The sequence below is a fragment of the Doryrhamphus excisus genome, linkage group LG4 (genome assembly GCF_037039965.1).
Source record: "Doryrhamphus excisus strain RoL-2023G ecotype Guam linkage group LG4, RoL_Dexc_Guam_v1.1, whole genome shotgun sequence".
Taxonomy (NCBI): Eukaryota; Metazoa; Chordata; class Actinopteri; order Syngnathiformes; family Syngnathidae; genus Doryrhamphus; species Doryrhamphus excisus.
The window spans coordinates 1345498-1365578 of NC_136360.1; the positions used below are offsets into that span (position 1 = coordinate 1345498).

Consider the following 20081-nt stretch of genomic DNA (forward strand, 5'->3'; position numbering starts at 1 on the left):
ACTAATGAATTCTTATTAATATCGACATAAAAAGCCATCATCAAGCATTTTGAACAAGGCCTTAAAGTGACACTTAAAGTCACTTTACAATCCCGAGCAGAGCACTGCCTCTCAAAGTGTATTAGTAATATTCATAGTTGACGTGCTTTTTCAAGATGATGAGCTGCTGAAACGGCAATACAAAGGTTGCCGGGAATGTGATTGGATGTGGCAAAAGACGATTGATGGAACAAATGAAAAATGTTGTCAGGAATGAGAATGAGTACACGTCGACACGTCAGATGTCTGAGAGGGTAGCAAATCCCACAGGAATAATTCAAACATTCTGATCCAAAACACCTCAGCTTTGAGTTGTATTAACATGAAAACAAACCAAAAAGGAAAGAAATATAATGTCCTGAAGCACTTGCTAAACAACTGTCTTTAGTTACTTTGGTGCTGTTTAGCTTTGAATAAGAGCAGTGGGAATCGTAGCTGCTAAACTTACCATGAACAAATGAACATGGTTTAATGAGTCAGCCAAGAGCCTATCCCAGCTGTCTTCGGGCGAGAGAGGCTGGGGCCAATCACAGGGCGCATATAGACAAACAACCATTCACACTCACATTCATACCTATGGACAATTTGGAGTCGCTAATTAACCTAGCATGTTTTTGGAATGTGGGAGGAAACCGGAGTACCCGGAGAAAACCCACGCATGCACGGGGAGAACATGCAGACTCCACACAGAGATGGCCGAGGGTGGAATTGAACTCGGATCTCTTAGCTGTGTGGCCTGCGCGCTAACCACTTGTTCTCCGTGCAGACTATATGAATATTATTAAATGTTTAAAGGGGACCCGTTATGCTAATTTGTATTGAGCTGTGGACTCCTATAGAGCAGCTCCACCCGCACAGAAAGTTTTCTAGATCTTCCAGAATTTGCACCTATTCCAGCTGTATTTTCTTGGATTTCCAAGAATTTATTCCACCCACAACTAACAGCTGGGCACGCCCATATAAGGAAGTCACCGGCTGGATGGTTGATGTTAGAAAAAAAACTTTCTGAAACCGAGCGTTCAGGGCTAATTTTCTGAAAGTTTGGTATCCTTTAACACGAGAATACAACATTCTAACAATATTTATAAGTAAGCAAAAAATCCCTAAGTTCATATTTAGTAAATAATTTGTTCTCCAATGCATGAGGTCATCTGGCTATATTACCATGTTTAAGTACATACTATATTTTGTACTGCGATGAATGGGTGAATTAATTATTGCTGTTTTAATTATCCCCTCAGGTAACTCAAGGTCCTACCAGCAGTGGATGTACACTGTAAAGGTATTCACATGACTCATTCATTCATTCATTTTCTACCGCTTTTCCTCACAAGGGTCGCGGGGGCTGCTGGAGCCTATCCCAGCTGTCTTTGGGCAAGAGGCGGGGTACACCCTGGACCGGTGGCCAGCCAATCACAGGGCACATATAGACAAACAACCATTCACACTCACATTCATACCTATGGACAATTTGGAGTGGCTAATTAACCTAGCATGTTTTTGGAATGTGGGAGGAAACCGGAGTACCCGGAGAAAACCCACGCATGCACGGGGAGAACATGCAAACTCCACACAGAGATGGCCGAGGGTGGGGAAAGACAAAATAGGAAGCCAAAAAGTTACCACTTCCACACAAAATAGGAGGAGAACTCATTCATTCATTTTCTACCGCTTTTCCTCACGAGGGTCGCGGGGGCTGCTGGAGCCTATCCTAGCTGTCTTTGGGCGAGAGGCGGTGTACACCCTGGACCAGTGGCCAGCCACTCACAGGGCACATATAGACAAACAACCATTCACACTCACATTCATACCTATGGACAATTTGGAGTGGCTAATTAACCTAGCATGTTTTTGGAATGTGGAAGGAAACCGGAGTACCCAGAGAAAACCCACGCATGCACGGGGAGAACATGCAAACTCCACACAGAGATGGCCGAGGGTGGGGAAAGACAAAATAGGAAGCCAAAAAGTTACCACTTCCACACAAAATAGGAGGAGAACTCATTCATTCATTTTCTACCGCTTATCTTCACGAGGGTCGCGCGGGTGCTGGAGCCTATCCCAGCTGTCTTTGGGCAAGAGGCGGAGTACACCCTGGACCGGTGGCCAGCCACTCACAGGGCACATATAGACAAACAACCATTCACACTCACATTCATACCTATGGACAATTTGGAGTGGCTAATTAACCTAGCATGTTTTTGGAATGTGGGAGGAAACCGGAGTACCCGGAGAAAACCCACGCATGCACGGGGAGAACATGCAAACTCCACACAGAGATGGCCGAGGGTGGGGAAAGACAAAATAGGAAGCCAAAAAGTTACCACTTCCACACAAAATAGGAGGAGAACTCATTCATTCATTTTCTACCGCTTTTCCTCACGAGGGTCGCGGGGGCTGCTGGAGCCTATCCTAGCTGTCTTTGGGCGAGAGGCGGTGTACACCCTGGACCAGTGGCCAGCCACTCACAGGGCACATATAGACAAACAACCATTCACACTCACATTCATACCTATGGACAATTTGGAGTGGCTAATTAACCTAGCATGTTTTTGGAATGTGGAAGGAAACCGGAGTACCCGGAGAAAACCCACGCATGCACGGGGAGAACATGCAAACTCCACACAGAGATGGCCGAGGGTGGGGAAAGACAAAATAGGAAGCCAAAAAGTTACCACTTCCACACAAAATAGGAGGAGAACTCATTCATTCATTTTCTACCGCTTATCTTCACGAGGGTCGCGCAGGTGCTGGAGCCTATCCCAGCTGTCTTTGGGCAAGAGGCGGAGTACACCCTGGACCGGTGGCCAGCCAATCACAGGGCACATATAGACAAACAACCATTCACACTCACATTCATACCTATGGACAATTTGGAGTGGCTAATTAACCTAGCATGTTTTTGGAATGTGGGAGGAAACCGGAGTACCCGGAGAAAACCCACGCATGCACGGGGAGAACATGCAAACTCCACACAGAGATGGCCGAGGGTGGGGAAAGACAAAATAGGAAGCCAAAAAGTTACCACTTCCACACAAAATAGGAGGAGAACTCATTCATTCATTTTCTACCGCTTATCTTCACGAGGGTCGCGGGGTTGCTGCTCAAACACCATTATATACCAGTATTATTACATACAGGTAGATAGGTAGGAATCGAACCCTGGTCTCCTAGCTGTGAGGTCTGTGCGCAAACCACTCTTCCACCGTACCGCCCTGTTCACATGACTCTTTATACGTAATTGCTTTTATTCTATATACTTGACTATATGTCTCTCGTTCAGCCTGCACTCCATTTTTTTTTTCGAAGTTAATTAAAAGCGTGACTGACACAACTCGTTGCGTTCAAGTCTCGGCTCCGAGAACACGGGCAGCCTGGTTGTCCGGGGGTGCAGCTGCACTGCATTTTGGGGGTGTGTGAAGCAGCGCGTGCAGCAGGACAGTGGAGACAGAAGAGATTTGACATGACAAGACGTCTGCGGACATGACGTGTTGATCTTGGCAGCAAACATCGACGTTACCGCGTTTAAACCAAGCCAGGAACATAGATCTCCCTCCTTCTTCAACGCTCTTTTCCTCTGTCTGTCTCTTTACATCTCCCTCCTTCTCTGTCACAGACACCCCCCCCACGTCCCCCCCACCCCATCTCCATCCAATCTGTCTCTTTCTCTCACTCACTACACCGACTCTCACTCTCGCTTTCCCCCCGCCGTCAGCTAGGACTGAATTAGTTCTCTAGAGTGCTCTTCAAAGGTTTGTTAAAGTTCACATTTCCTGACTGACAGGGATCTATAAGAGGGGCCTTCACCTCGGCCCTCCCCTCTTCTTCTTCCACCGACTTCTGAAACGCTGCCTTTTTCCTCTATTTAGCTGTTTAGCCAGCGCTTTGTGCTTTTTTACCGAACACCAAAAAAAAAACGGAGCGAGGCACGATGCGGCAGAAGACACGCAGTGAAAAGATATCGGCTTCCAAAATGTCAGTCTGCAGCCCTCAAAGCAGGAAATCAGTCAATTCTGCTCCCTTGTATGCGCCGCTGCTAAATAAAAACCTCCGTAATGCCTTGAAACGTAATGGAGTGATTGATACTACCAGCTGTCAGCGCCGTTTGGCTCAGGTTGGATTCGCGGCGCTATTTACAGCTGCTGGCTGCAGGCTTTGATAGTGAAAATTGTTTCTCTTTAGGTCAGTTGACAACACATGAAGCAATGATTTTTATTCGCTTTGGTTTTAAATGACAAGTTAGCTCCGGGGTCGACGGTGGGAAGGTTTGTGCGTGGGTAAAAAAAAAAAAAAAAAAAAATCAAATGACGCTAGTAGTAACATAACACTACAACACGAACCTGCAATTGATGCTTTTAGATGCGTATACCCAGAAATAGTGGCTCTTTAATAAACGCCATCTTACAGTTTGTGAGTTATCCACTTAAGACAAATGCAGGCCTCCCTTTTTACCCAAAATAACACTTTGCATCCAAACTCTTTTAACCCTCCTCTTGTGTTAGGGTCGGCACCGACCCGTTTTACATTTTAATGCATAAAAAGAATCACATAATATTTATTTATTGCAGGGGTCTCAAACTCAATTTACCTGGGGGCCACTGGAGCTAGGGTCTGGGCAAGGCTGGGCCGCATCAGGTTTTCGAACAAAAAAACAAACAAAAAAAAACGCATTTATTAAAAACAGAAAAATATACAAACTTTTTCAGTGCTTTGGTTCCGATTTTCTACAATAAAAGCTCTGATAAAACATTCCACTGTTCTCAAATCTTAATTTTTATTTTTTCTACACAAAATAAGATGAAAAATAAATAAACCAATCAAGAATAAAGAAAAATCAGTAATAAATAAATAAATATAACAATAATAAAACAGCAAATAATAAAAACTTAAGAAACCACATATAGTTGGTGGGTAGACAAATTATTTTTTTTCAGATTAAAATGAACAAAGCATTATTAGAGCCCTGTAGACATGACAAAACACGACTATAGTCACATTTATACTCTTTTTATTTACAACATATTGCGCAACTGCAGGGTCTTGAGACACATGCTAACTCGCAAACTAGAGAGCTAGCGACCTAAACGGTAGCCTCCAAGTTATTTCCTTTAAACTTAAATAGCCAAAAACTTACCACTTCCACACGGATAGGGAGGATAACTATTAACAGTTATTTAACCTTTAACATGAACATGAATCAAACGTAATAATTTTTTTCTGGGTACATGATACCATACAGCATCCATATCAAACTTGCGCGGGCCGCACTAACATTAAACTTTCATATCAAGGCTGGGGCCTAAACTAGCATCCTGCGGGCCACATTTGGCCCGCGGGCCGCATGTTTGAGACCGCTGATTTATTGCATCAAGGCTTTTTGACTTTGTCAGGAAACTCTATTTCAACAAAATAAAACCAAAAAAATAATTTTTACTAAATTTGAAAACGGTCTGGTTGAAATTATGACCACTGTATCGTTAAGGTCGTTTTCGACCCGGTTATAATAATATGACTATTAAGCAATATTTTGAGCCAAAACTGAAATGATAAGTGTACAATTAGCCAACACAATGACAACCAGCTCCTCTTCTCATCATGTAAGCTTCAGGGGATTCTCATTTTTACTGGTTTTCCAATATACCAGCAGAAAAACAATGTCCAGACATGTGATATGTTCTATATCCCTCAGTAATAGCCAGGTAACAAAATTTTTTTGAGGTTCATTTTATTTTTGGAAATTGAAATGGAGGGGTATAGTGACAAAAAAATGGCCTACATTCCCACACCAAAAGTATTAAAAGCAACATTTTCATGGATGAGGAAGCCTAAGAAGGTAACCAAGACATGAGAAGCAAATTTAATGGTAACTTATTGTTTTTAGTGTATTTTATAGCTGATTTAATACATGGGTCAAAACCGACCCGTTAACATAAGAGATGATATCAGAAAGCTAACACAATAGCCTAGCCTCCAAATGTGACTTTTTTTTTTTTTTTTTTTTTTTTTTAACCATGGTGACATTTAGTCTTCAAAACAAACAAGCAATCCAGCTCGTTCGGATTTCGTGTTTGTCCCACAGGGAAGCTTAAAGTGGACCTATAATGTTTGAGATCGGGAGCTCGGTTAACTTCCTTACAATTAACTTGCTTGTTGAACTGGCTGGCTTTTTATGTTAGTGTAGCCTATATAGCCTCCCATGTAAATGAAGTATTAAGCATGAATTCATTCTGGAGTGGGCGGCACGGCGGACGAGCGGTTAGCGCGCAGACCTCACAGCTAGGAGACCGAGGTTCAATTCCACCCTCGGCCATCTCTGTGTGGAGTTTGCATGTTATCCCCGTGCATGCGTGGGTTTTTTTCCGGGTACTCCGGTTTCCTCCAAAACATTCCAAAAACATGCTAGGTTAATTAGCGACTCCAAATTGTCCATAGCTATGAATGTGAGTGTGAATGGTTGTTTGTCTATATATAAGATAAGCGGCATAGAAAATGGATGGATTTTCTGCCTGCATACATACATTCATCATTAAATGTTTAGTATGAGTTCCCAGTCTTACTTTTTAACAGTTTTTTTTTCTTTTTGCAACAGAGAGGAGGAGCACTTATCAATACAGCGGTGACGAAGGTAAAAGTTCTTGCAGAACTGACACAACACACAAAATTGAAATGAGAAGAGAGGTGGTTTTTGTGTTGATAATGTGTATGATTGCATGTTTCCTCGCAGGCCAAAAGTCACGCCAAGCGGGGCATCCGGGATATAAAAGGCCGCTTGAAAGCACGGGTGAGCACCTCGCATGCACACACAACCCTGTTGCAGAAAACACACACACATACACACACATACACACACATACACACACATACGCTCTCCTCTCTAAGAAGCGGAAAGGCTGCTTTACATGGAGCGTGTGATTCCTGTGCAGGACTCTTTAATGACTGCTGAAGCCTGCTCAGCGCTTTGTTCATGCCTGTACATTTTTAACCAACGCCCCTCTGGCTATGGCCTGTCATGTCACCCGAGCCCCAGCCCCTCTTCTTTCCCCTTTATTGTCTGCATATTTCATCAGCGAGCCTGTGATTTCCTCAAAGCTAATGTAACGAGGTGTATGTTTCCATAAGCCTGCTGGGTTTGATAAGGCAAAAGCAGTTTTGATCTGTCAGTAGGAAACTGAAGCGGGGGGGGCGCAGATGATGAGCAACACGCAGCCTTCTGCTAAATACGAACACGCTTGTAAACGGCAAAGGGAAATGTCTTTAATTGAAATTTGCAAATAAGATATCTCTCGTTGCTGTTAGAAGTCAACTAAAAGAATTCGGTTCTCTTAAGAGATTGTTGCCAGATGCAAATGAACACCAACAAGATCTACCCTCCACATCTCCGAGTTTCATGAATTTTATCTCTTATGCGTGGCCCGTATTTGTGAGAGTGGTCGGAGTGTGGGCCAGTTTTTATTTATGTCATGAAGTCACTCGAAGTTAGTAGCTCTCTCTGGCTGTGTTTTCACCACATTTTCATTTACTAGTACACATGTAATACATTGGAAATGACCAACTTTATTTATAGACAAGGTCATTTACACTATTTTATTGAATACAACTTAAAATCATTACCAAAAAAAAAATCTAATTATTCTGATATCATGACATAAAATCATTCCATAGAGGTTAGTTGTAATGGTAATGGTTTTATTTCATTTGAACATGCATCAGATTACAATTGAATGCATCACATAATCAGTTCACAGTTCCACATGTCTAAAAGGAGTAGGAAGAAGCAAAGCTTATTAAATCCTACCCTTCCATCTGGTACTTTTACAATCAGTAACTGTTACATTTGTTCACTTCCTGCTTTCCATAATACAGTTTAAGGTTTTTTTTTAGTTTATTTTTTATAATAATGATATGAGCATCCAATGACATAATGGTTACCATAGTAACTGTCAATATAGTGATATATATAGCACATCATGACTGGTTCAAGACTCTTCATCCTTGTATTTAGCAAACATCAACTGCTTGTATTGTTTCTTGAATTGGCTCATCGTTGTGCATTGTTTGATTTCCTTACTCAATCCATTCCATAGTTTGATTCCACATACTGAAATGCTATGGCTAGCATAACGTAGTCCTAGCATAGAAGTGTTTCAAATGTACTTCTTCCCTGAGATCATATTTCTCCTCTCTTGTAGAGAAGTATTGGATGACATTTTTAGCTAATTGGTTAAGTATTTGTGATTTTAGAAATAAGGAGTTAGTATGTTCTCTGTAGGCGGCATTATGAATTATCCTTACTGACCTTTTTTTGCAGCACATTTAGCGAGTGAAGATTGCTTTTATAGTTATTAGCCCATATTTCCAAACAATAAGTAAGATATGGTAGAACCAGAGAGCAATAAAGAGTGTGGAGGGATTTCTGATTGAAAACAATTTTTGATTTGTTCAATATTGAAATATTTCTGGCCACCTTATGTTGTATATTTTGTAATATGAGGTTTCCAGCTCATATTTTCATCTATTGTGATCCCCATGAATTTATTTTCGTTCACCCTTTCAATGTCTACACCGTTTATTTGTATTTGCTGGTGGCGTGTCCTTTCTGCTGTTACCAAACAACATGATTTTAGTTTTATTTAAGTTCAAGGACAATCTATTATCATCACACCATCTTTTTAGTGTGACCATTTCTTCTCTGACCTTTCTAATGATTTCGTCTGTACTCCCTTGGTATCATTCACAAATAATACCAGCTTTAAGTCTTTTGTAACTTTGGAGATACATTGGAAATGACCAACTTTCTTTAAAGACGAGGTAATTCACACTATTTTATTGAATACAAGTTAAAATCATTACAAAAAACAGATCAAATTATTTTCAAATCATGACTATCATCATTAATTAAACGTGAAGAGTGCAGATAAAGTAGTTATACAATAGAATTTAATTAAATTTAGCTTCTTGCATTCTGACACATAAAAAAAAAAAAAAGTAAAAAAATGTGCCATAACTGATTTATCACCAAAACAATAACAATTGCAAAATCTTGCGTGGAAAATGCTGCATTTGTTTACGTAACATGGAGTCTGGGAGGTCTTGGAGCACAGCCACCGTGGGATTTTTGAACTTTTAACATCTTGTACACCAACACCAAACATCATATTTAGCTTCCCTGTTTCTTCCTCACAGGAGGGAGAGGAAGAGGGGATAACAGTCTGTGCAGGGTCCCCCACGAGCACCAAGAGCCTGTCTCCAAGGCGACTACAGAGGATGAGACGGGTATGACACACACACACACACACACACACACACACACACACACACACCGGATTAGTTAACTACTGCTGCACTGATCACGCCAGAGCTTGACCGTCATGGATCAGACTTCCACCTCCGCGTTCCTCTCATTGCTCTCCTCTCCTTTTTCTCCATCCCAACACTCTTTATTTTTACCTCGCCCTTTGCCGAGTAGCACCTCTTAAAACTATCACTTTGTCAGAGTGCCAAATGTAATCAGAAGCATTTTATTTTTCCTTCAACTTCATGCAACAAGCTCTCTCTGAAGCAAATCCTGTGCTGGTCAGCATTTCCTGTCAAAGACTTGCCTGAATTTGGGTTGTGTATTGTTGTTGTGTGTATGTACACAAAGTACGTAAAGTGAGCTTAGACTGTACTGCAGTGTCGGGTTAATGTAAACATTGACTTTTTCTACTTTAGTGCAGGGGTTTCAAACTCAATTTACTTGGGGGCCACTGGAGCTAGGGTCTGGGTGAGACCTAAACGGTAGCCTTCAAGTTATTTCCTTTCAACTTAAATAGCCAAAAACTTACCACTTCCACACGGATAGGGAGGATAACTATTAACAGTTATTTAACCTTTAACATGAACATGAATCAAACGTAATAATTTTTTCTGGGTACATGATACCATACAGCATCCGTATCAAACTTGCGCGGGCCGCACTAACATTAAACTTTCATATCAAGGCTGGGGGCCGCAAACTAGTGTCCTGCGGGCCACATTTGGCCCACGGGCCGCGTGTTTCAGACCCGTGATTTATACATATTTTGCTAAGTATTTTCTGAGAGATAATTCTTTATCTTTTTTTTAATCTTTTTTTATAGACATGACAAAACACGACTATAGTCACATTTATACTCTTTTTATTTACAACATATTGCGCAACTGCAGGGTCTTGAGACACATGCTAACACGCAAACTAGAGAGCTAGCGACCTAAACGGTAGCCTTCAAGTTATTTCCTTTCAACTTAAATAGCCAAAAACTTACCACTTCCACACGGATAGGGAGGATAACTATTAACAGTTATTTAACCTTTAACATGAACATTAATCAAACGTAATAATTTTTTCTGGGTACATGATACCATACAGCATCCGTATCAAACTTGCGCGGGCCGCACTAACATTAAACTTTCATATCAAGGCTGGGGGCCTCAAACTAGCGTCCTGCGGGCCACATTTGGCGCGCGGGCTGCGAGTACTTAAACACGTGCATGCATGCATCCTCGGGGATACATACATTTAAGTTCCCGTTGTTATATATTAAAACATGGCAACTTCCATTTTTAACATAATGCCCGCATGCACGCCGTGACATTTTGGTCACGCTCATGTAAGAGTGTGATTAGGAGAAATTGTACGGTGCCTAATTAGCATTGTGTGTCCAGTGTGTGTGTGTGTGTGTGTGTGTGTGTGTGTGTGTGCGCGGCCGAGCTGCAAATTCTTAGCACACAAGAAGGTGCGAAGGCCTGAGGGAGGGAGGGAAAGCAGAGGAACGGCAATTAGGGCTTTTTTTTTTTTTTTTTTTCCAAAGGCCTCCCCCTCGGACACCCTCCTCCAAGCGAGTGCACACACACACATATACACACACATATACACACACAAAGGATGTACACAGATTAACAGTTAACATACACACACCTACAAACATGCACGCGCCGTGTTAAGGATACACACGTGTCCCTGCCATTAGGGGCTGCTCATTGCCACGGTAACGGGTCCCTGGAGACCATTGGAGGAGGGTCACATAGGACCCAGGAGTGCGTGTCCCACAGCTGTTTGTGTGTTTTTACATTGTCCAGCAGTACATCCTCATCACTCTTCAAGTGTTTACCCTAACCCAACCCGTCGTATATACATCATGTAATATACATATAAAAACAGATTAATCACATTTTTATTCTATTTTTAAAGATGCTATCATATGTGCTCCCCCTGTACAGTGTTAACCAAAACACATTATCTATCACTATTTGAACAAAGAACAGCTTTAGCCATCTTATCTTTATTTCTTTCTCCTCTTCCTGCCTTTTTTCCTTCACCTCGCTATCAGCTCTCGGTACTATTGTTCTCTCTGGACCAGGTGTTCAATGCCAGAAACCAACCTCAGTGGGAATAAGATGGTTAAATAAAGGTTAAGTGTTGCAGGTAAAAATAAAAACCTGCTAGGGGCAATGCCCCCCCCCCCCCAACCGTAAAAAAAAATATATATATATAGTCATCCACTTGCTTGAAATGTTAACACAGTTGGAACTTAATTATTCATACATGAAGCTGTATTTAATCACATCTTCTTTCTTGGTATTTATATTAATCACACAGATATTAGTGAAATATTATAAATATATAAATCATTTTTAAATGCACTTTGGCCACATAGTTATGTGTGTTTTAATATTTAAAAGGGTTTAAAAACTAAATAAATGTGTTTTTTTTAGGGCTGCAACTATTAATTTGTTAATCGATTAATCGGTCAGTTAATTTTTTGAATTGCATTTAAAAACTCACTTCTTTAATTTCTGTTTTTTTTTCCCAGAAAATCTAAATGTTGGTTTAATAACTCAGTAAAACAATAAATATACATATGAATACAATCATTAGCATTTTCTTAGTTGATTAATCTAAGCGTGTGGTTTCGATTAATTGAGTCATCGGTTAGGCCATATATGGACCAAATGAGTATGAAGCAAAAAATATAGTCATCCACTTGCTTGAAATGTTAACACAGTTTGAAATTAATTATTCATGCATGAAGCTGTATTTAAGTCTTCTTCTTTCTTGGTATTTATATTAATCACACAGATATTAGTGAAATATTATAAATATATAAATCATTTTTGAATGTGCTTTGGCCACATAGTTATGTGTGTTTAATGTTTAAAAGGGTTTAAAAACAAAATATTTTTTTGTTTGTTTTAGGGCTGCAACTATTAATCAGTTAATCGATTAATCGGTCAGTTAATTTTTTGAATTGCATTAAAAACACACATCTTTAATTTCTGTTTTTTCAGAAAATCTAAATGTTGGTTTAATAACTCAGTAAAACAATAAATATACATATGAATACAATCATTATCATTTTCTTAGTTGATTAATCTAAGCGTGTGGTTTCGATTAATTGAGTCATCGGTTAGGCCATATATGGACCAAATGAATATGAAGCAAAAAATATAGTCATCCACTTGCTTGAAATGTTAACACAGTTTGAAATTAATTATTCATGCATGAAGCTGTATTTAATCACATCTTCTTTCTTGGTATTTATATTAATCACACAGATATTAGTGAAATATTATAAATCATTTTTAAATGCACTTTGTCCACATAGTTATGTGTGTTTAGTGTTTAAAAGGGTTTAAAAACAAAATATTTTTTTGTTTGTTTTAGGGCTGCAACTATTAATCGGTTAATCGAATAATTGGTCAGTTAATTTTTTTTAAATTGCATTAAAAACACACATCTTTAATTTCTGTTTTTTTTTCAGTAAATCTAAATGTTGGTTTAATAACTCAGTAAAACAATAAATATACATATGAATACAATCATTATCATTTTCTTAGTTGATTAATCTAAGCGTGTGGTTTCGATTAATTGAGTCATCGGTTAGGCCATATATGGACCAAATGAGTATGAAGCAAACACTTACAGTTAGTGGTTGGGTTCGTAATATATTAGAAAAAGGGAAAAAGTGGATCCCAGTTTGAGACCATTTGCAAAGAATTATTTCACAAGTTTTGCCACATTTTGGGCTAAAAAAGTAGACATTTACTAAAAATGTAAATCATGGGTCTTAACTGCATGTACAGTACATAACCCAGCGTTTAAGTTTTTCTAATTCTAAAAGGTGGAATTGGCCGCATAGTTTGTTTATTTATACGTTTAAAGAGACCTGGCTATTTCCCATATTTATAACCAGCAATTGTTTCTCCGTGTGGTTTTGACACACCGGCCCACGGACGAATCATGTGACCTGATCTGATCCGACGGCAAAATGTGATTTGACGCAAAACATTCCATTCTCATTTGATGAAAAGAAAACCGCATTGCCTTATTTTTTTTTTTTCATGACTCATTTTTAGAACCCGCTACTCGACGGGAACCATACCCGGATCAGCTCTTTTTAACGAATCGTGTAAAAATAATGAGTGAAGTTCACACTGTGTGTGTGTGTGTGTGTGTGTCGATGTCTTACGTGTGCACAGTTCAGCCAATGCTGAGCAATGCGGGTGACGAGGAACATTTTGGAGAGCTTGTTGATTAGGAATGGAGGAGGATCGCTTTTCGTTTGACAAAAACAAGACTGCAGCCTTCAAATAACAACTACTGTTCTGGCTTCTTTGTGGTTTTATGTGTGTGTGTGTGTGTGTGTGTGTGTCCATTCATTTAGGATGTTGGTTTTTGCACTGCAAGCTTTTCATTTGTGGCCGGACGAAGGCATCAGGCTTCTTGGCAGTGGCGCCCGTGCGTGCATGTGTTGTCACGCCTTGTCACGGCGCCACAGAGTGACAGCTGTATAAAGAGGAGAGGTGAATGAGACTAACTTATGGACAATGACAACCAGCAGGATCGTGGCCAGGCCCCCCTCTGGTTTCCTTTCCTCACACAGAAAGGAAGTGTTAGAGCTCCGTGTGTGCATGTGTGGATCAATTCAATACATGCATGGGTGGATGGCTGTGTTGGATTCCATCACCGTAAAACTCATATACCAGTATAAAATGTGTCATTTGGAAAATGCATGAAATGTCATTGTAATGTCATTGTATGGTAAAGATACATTATTTAAAAATAATAATAATAAAAAAATATATAAAAAAACTTAAACTGTATTATGGAAAGCAGGAAGTGAACAAATGTAACAGTTACTGATTGTAAAAGTACCAGATGGAATGGTAGAATTTAATAAGCTTTGCTTCTTCCTACTCCTTTCGGACATGTGGAACTGTGAACTGATTATGTGATGCATTCAATTGTAATCTGATGCATGTTCAAATGAAATAAAAACATTACAATTATATTATTTCAAATATAGGTGATTTGAAATAAAACACACCTTTAATGTTAATTAAAGTAAATACATACATGTAATATTTCAGTACTTAATATATAGAGTTGCTCCAGTTTGTATTTCACAGCTTCCTCCATCATGGTTTATCAAAAATAAATTCATAAATTATCACTGTGCATATTTAATCACATTTTATATATTCCTGGCCTAAATTCATCATTTACATGGTAAAAAAAAAAATGGCTAAAAGAATACAAATACAAGGCATTCAGAAGACAAATATGTAATATCTAGTATTCTACACTGGTTACTATGTGATAGTACTAGTCACCATGGGAAGCATGCTGTGCTAAAAGGCACTCTAGCAACGCTAACGTATGAGTCTATGATTATTCATGCCCAATATGTCTTAGCTTCTGTTATGTCTACTATATTGGGTAATACAAGTGTAAAGGTGACTTTAGGGGTGTTATTACATGTCTGGAGGGCTCTAATGTTAAAATAAACATATTTACTAGAAGTGTGTGGATGGGTTTTCTACTTCAAAAATATTCAATTTATCAAGAAGGTATCCCACTTGGCAAAAGTACACTTATCACACTCAGGTATGGAACCAATTCACAGTGATAAGTGAGGGATTACACAATTGAATTGAAAAGTATTAGAGGATTTATGGACAGTTTCGATTCCATTTTGGCCTACCATCTTCAGAATACGTCTAAAATTTTTAATCTGAAGATAAATTCCACCTTTACAAGTGTAAAGGTGACTATAGGGGTGTTATTTCATGTCTGAAGGGCTCTAATAATGTAAAAAAAACGTATTTTTAAAAGGTTGTAGATAGATTTTCTGTACTCTAATTTAAAAAAAAAACATTCAATTTATCAAGAAGAAGGCGTACTTGGCCAAAATACACTTATCACGCTCAAGTATCGACCAATTCACAGTGATAAGTGAGGGATTACACAATTGAATTGAAAAGTATTAGAGGATTTATATACAGTTTCGATTCCATTTTGGCCTACCATCTTCAAAATGCGTCTAAAATCTTTAATCTGAAGATAAAATCCACCTTTACAAGTGTAAAGGTGACTATAGGGGTGTTATTTCATGTCTAAGGGCTCTAATAATGTTAAAAAAAACATATTTTTAGAGGGTTGCAGATGGGTTTTCTATGCTCTGACTTAAAAAATATTAAATTTATCAAGAAGGAGGCGTACTTGGCTAAAATACATTTATCACGCTCAGGTATAAGTGAGGGATTACACAATTTAATTGAAAAGTATTAGAGGATTTATGGACAGTTTCGATTCCATTTTGGCCTACCATCTTCAAAATACGTCTAGAATCTTTAAGATGAAGATAAAATCCACCTTTACAAGTCTAAAGGTAACTATAGGGGTGTTATACTTGGCCAAAATACACTTATCACGCTCAGGTATGGAACCAATTCACAGTGATAAGTGAGGGATTACACAATTTAATTGAAAAGTATTAGAGGATTTATTGACAGTTTTGATTCCATTTTGGCCTACCATCTTCAAAATATGTCTAAAATCTTTAATTTGAATATAAATTCCATTTTTCAGCAGGACAATGAGCCCAACCTTACATCCCAACTAGAGCCAAGACCTAAATCCAGTTGATAATTTAGTGAAAAGGGCTGTATTATGAGTGTCAAGTTAAAATGTGACGTGATAAGGCTTGGATGTATACTTATTTAAACTTTATATTAACTCTCCCTGACAGATAAGATTATGTGCAGGTTACATGTCAACGTTCTTTTGTTTTTCTTTATCTACTGCATATATATTTAGTGAATGAAAAAGCACATTTTTAAACCTGAATAATGGGAACTATTACACTGACAATTCGGTGATGTATCGCAAACTTTTTCTACTCAAGCGTTTAGTGTTCCCAGACCACAATCTACCAATTTAATTTATTTACAATGTATATGAAAAGGCTTTTTTTTTTTTTTTACCCCAAAGCAAAAGGTGTATATTGGAGCTCAGCTTGTGTCACAGGATATCTGAAACCAAAGTGCCATCTGGTGGCGGTGTCTAGGTACTGCATGGCCTCCACTCTCAGAAAAAAAACACTTTACCGGGGATAAGTCAAGTTTAGGTCTAATAGAGTAAGCATAAAGCGTATTTTCCTTCTTTTATACGGCTCCTGTTTAAGTTTGCTTTGAGCGACGGCCAGTTGGACGAGCGAGCAGTGGATCTTGTCTCAAACGGTGTTTTTCCTCCCCCCCCTCTCCCCACTCTTTGGAGCGCGTTGCTCTTAAACAGGCAAGACTTGGCCGTCACTTCTGCACAAAACTCAGCGTCTCCCCGAAGGTTTGTTTGCATTTTTATCGGCATCTCTTTACATAAACTGCCAAGCTGTGAGATCAGTGCCCACTTTAGAAATACCCTATGAAATGCATAATGTACGGCGGGGGCTTTTAAGGCCCCCCCCTGTAAGCGTTTTGGCCACGTCACAGAGAGTTGGTTGGGTTGTAAGTGGTCATGCAAGGGGGAAGTTTGTTTCTTCAAAATGCAGCCGACTAAATGGATGCTGATGACTTGATTTTTCTCATACAACCAGAAACCAAATGCAATGTGTTGCATCAGATGTGGAAACTTTTTTTTTTTTTTTTTTTTTTTTTTTTGCATGAGAAGCGTGAAGGTGGTGAGGATGAGGTCAGAGTTTTTGGTTTCTAATTTACTCACAGGCTGAAGCCTTTTATGTCCAAAAAATACTGAAGGTATTCTTTTGCTCTTTGTCCAAGTCCGCCTGAACTTGGATCAAAGCTGTGAAATGTTAAAAATGATAAGGAAAGACATAACGTAATTTATTTACGTGACAGCAGAGGTAGAAAATGTGAGACAGGAAGTGACTTTTTCATTTGCACCTTTCAGCTCCCCCATTAGCCCACAGCAAGGAGCTAATGGAGCAGCAGTATGATCATCTGTTGTTCTTCTATTTCATGATTTCCTCTGTGCTGTCAGGCCGGGGGCATGACTATATTTGACTGCGGGTGCCTCCGATCTTAAACACGCTTTTTTGTTCTTTACATTTTTCCGCACAGTTCATCAGAGTTCACATGTCAGACAAATCGCTGCTCTTCAGGAACTCTGTGTCGAAAAAGTGTGAAAAGCAAATTGACGAGGTCGTGTATAGGGAGGGAGCGTCCGTTCTATGCTGTGACTTGAAAAAATATTAAATTTATCAAGAAGGAGGCGTACTTGGCCAAAATACACTTATCACACTCAGGTATGGAACCAATTCACAGTGATAAGTGAGGGAAATTAGAGGATTTATGGGCACTTTCAATACTATTTTGGCCTACCATCATCAGAGTATGTCTAAAAATCTTTAATCTGAAGATAAATTCCACTTTTACAAGTGTAAAGGTGAATATAGGGGTGTTATTTCATGTCTGGAGGGCTCTAATAATTCTTAAAATATATATATTTAGAAAGTTGTAAATGGGTTTTCTATGCTCTAGCTTAAAAAAATATTCAATTTATTAAGAAGCAATCCTACTTGGCCAAAATACACTTATCACACTCAGGTATGCAACCAATTCACAGTGATAAGTGAGGGATTACACAATTTAATTGAACAAAAGTGTATAGGGAGGGAGCATCCGTTCTATGCTCTAACTTTAAAAAATATTCAAATTTCAAGAAGGAGGCGCACTTGGCCAAAATACACTTATCACGGTCGGGTATGCAACCAATTCACAGTGATAAGTGAGGGATTACACAATTTAATTGAAAAGTATTACAGGATTTATGGACAGTTTCGATTCCATTTTGGCCTACCATCTTCAGAATACATCTAAAATCTTTAATCTGAAGATAAATTCCACTTTTACAAGTGTAAAGGTGACTATAGGGGTGTTATTTCATGTCTGGAGGGCTCTAATAATTCTTAAAATATATATATTTAGAAAGTTGTAAATGGGTTTTCTATGCTCTAGCTTAAAAAAATATTCAATTTATTAAGAAGCAATCCTACTTGGCCAAAATACACTTATCACACTCAGGTATGGAACCAATTCACAGTGATAAGTGAGGGATTCCACAATTTAATTGAACAAAAGTGTATAGGGAGGGAGCGTCCGTTCTATGCTCTAACTTTAAAAAATATTCAAATTTCAAGAAGGAGGCGTACTTGGCCAAAATACACTCATCACGGTCGGGTATGCAACCAATTCACAGTGATAAGTGAGGGATTACACAATTTAATTGAAAAGTATTAGAGGATTTATGGACAGTTTCGATTCCATTTTGGCCTACCATCTTCAGAATACATCTAAAATCTTTAATCTGAAGATAAATTCCACTTTTACAAGTGTAAAGGTGACTATAGGGGTGTTATTTCATGTCTGGAGGGCTCTAATAATTCTTAAAATATATATATTTAGAAAGTTGTAAAAGGGTTTTCTATGCTCTAGCTTAAAAAAATATTCAATTTATTAAGAAGCAATCCTACTTGGCCAAAATACACTTATCACGCTCAGGTATGGAACCAATTCACAGTGATAAGTGAGGGATTCCACAATTTAATTGAACAAAAGTGTATAGGGAGGGAGCGTCCGTTCTATGCTCTAACTTTAAAAAATATTCAAATTTCAAGAAGGAGGCGCACTTGGCCAAAATACACTCATCACGGTCGGGTATGCAACCAATTCACAGTGATAAGTGAGGGATTACACAATTTAATTGAAAAGTATTAGAGGATTTATGGACAGTTTCGATTCCATTTTGGCCTACCATCTTCAGAATACATCTAAAATCTTTAATCTGAAGATAAATTCCACTTTTACAAGTGTAAAGGTGACTATAGGGGTGTTATTTCATGTCTGGAGGGCTCTAATAATTCTTAAAATATATATATTTAGAAAGTTGTAAATGGGTTTTCTATGCTCTAGCTTAAAAAAATATTCAATTTATTAAGAAGCAATCCTACTTGGCCAAAATACACTTATCACACTCAGGTATGGAACCAATTCACAGTGATAAGTGAGGGATTACACAATTTAATTGAACAAAAGTGTATAGGGAGGGAGCGTCCGTTCTATGCTCTAACTTTAAAAAATATTCAAATTTCAAGAAGGAGGCGTACTTGGCCAAAATACACTTATCACGGTCGGGTATGCAACCAATTCACAGTGATAAGTGAGGGATTACACAATTTAATTGAAAAGTATTAGAGGATTTATGGACAGTTTCGATTCCATTTTGGCCTACCATCTTCAGAATACATCTAAAATCTTTAATCTGAAGATAAATTCCACTTTTACAAGTGTAAAAGTGACTATAGGGGTGTTATTTCATGTCTGGAGGGCTCTAATAATTCTTAAAATATATATATTTAGAAAGTTGTAAATGGGTTTTCTATGCTCTAGCTTAAAAAAATATTCAATTTATTAAGAAGCAATCCTACTTGGCCAAAATACACTTATCACACTCAGGTATGGAACCAATTCACAGTGATAAGTGAGGGATTCCACAATTTAATTGAACAAAAGTGTATAGGGAGGGAGCGTCCGTTCTATGCTCTAACTTTAAAAAATATTCAAATTTCAAGAAGGAGGCGTACTTGGCCAAAATACACTTATCACGGTCGGGTATGCAACCAATTCACAGTGATAAGTGAGGGATTACACAATTTAATTGAAAAGTATTAGAGGATTTATGGACAGTTTCGATTCCATTTTGGCCTACCATCTTCAGAATACATCTA

The 20081-nt window shown here is 38.6% G+C and overlaps 1 protein-coding gene across 3 annotated transcripts in view; it reads left to right on the forward strand.

Annotated features, from left to right (window-relative positions):
- Positions 1 to 20081, forward strand: part of dennd1b (DENN/MADD domain containing 1B) — a 182011-nt gene that overhangs the window by 150923 nt on the left and 11007 nt on the right. For all 3 annotated transcript variants that reach the window (XM_058072328.2, XM_058072329.2, XM_058072330.2), the window contains 4 exons: positions 1281 to 1321; positions 6629 to 6664; positions 6764 to 6820; positions 9223 to 9312. In XM_058072328.2, coding sequence (XP_057928311.2) covers positions 1281 to 1321; positions 6629 to 6664; positions 6764 to 6820; positions 9223 to 9312 — 224 coding nt within the window. The remainder of the gene's footprint in view (positions 1 to 1280; positions 1322 to 6628; positions 6665 to 6763; positions 6821 to 9222; positions 9313 to 20081) is intronic.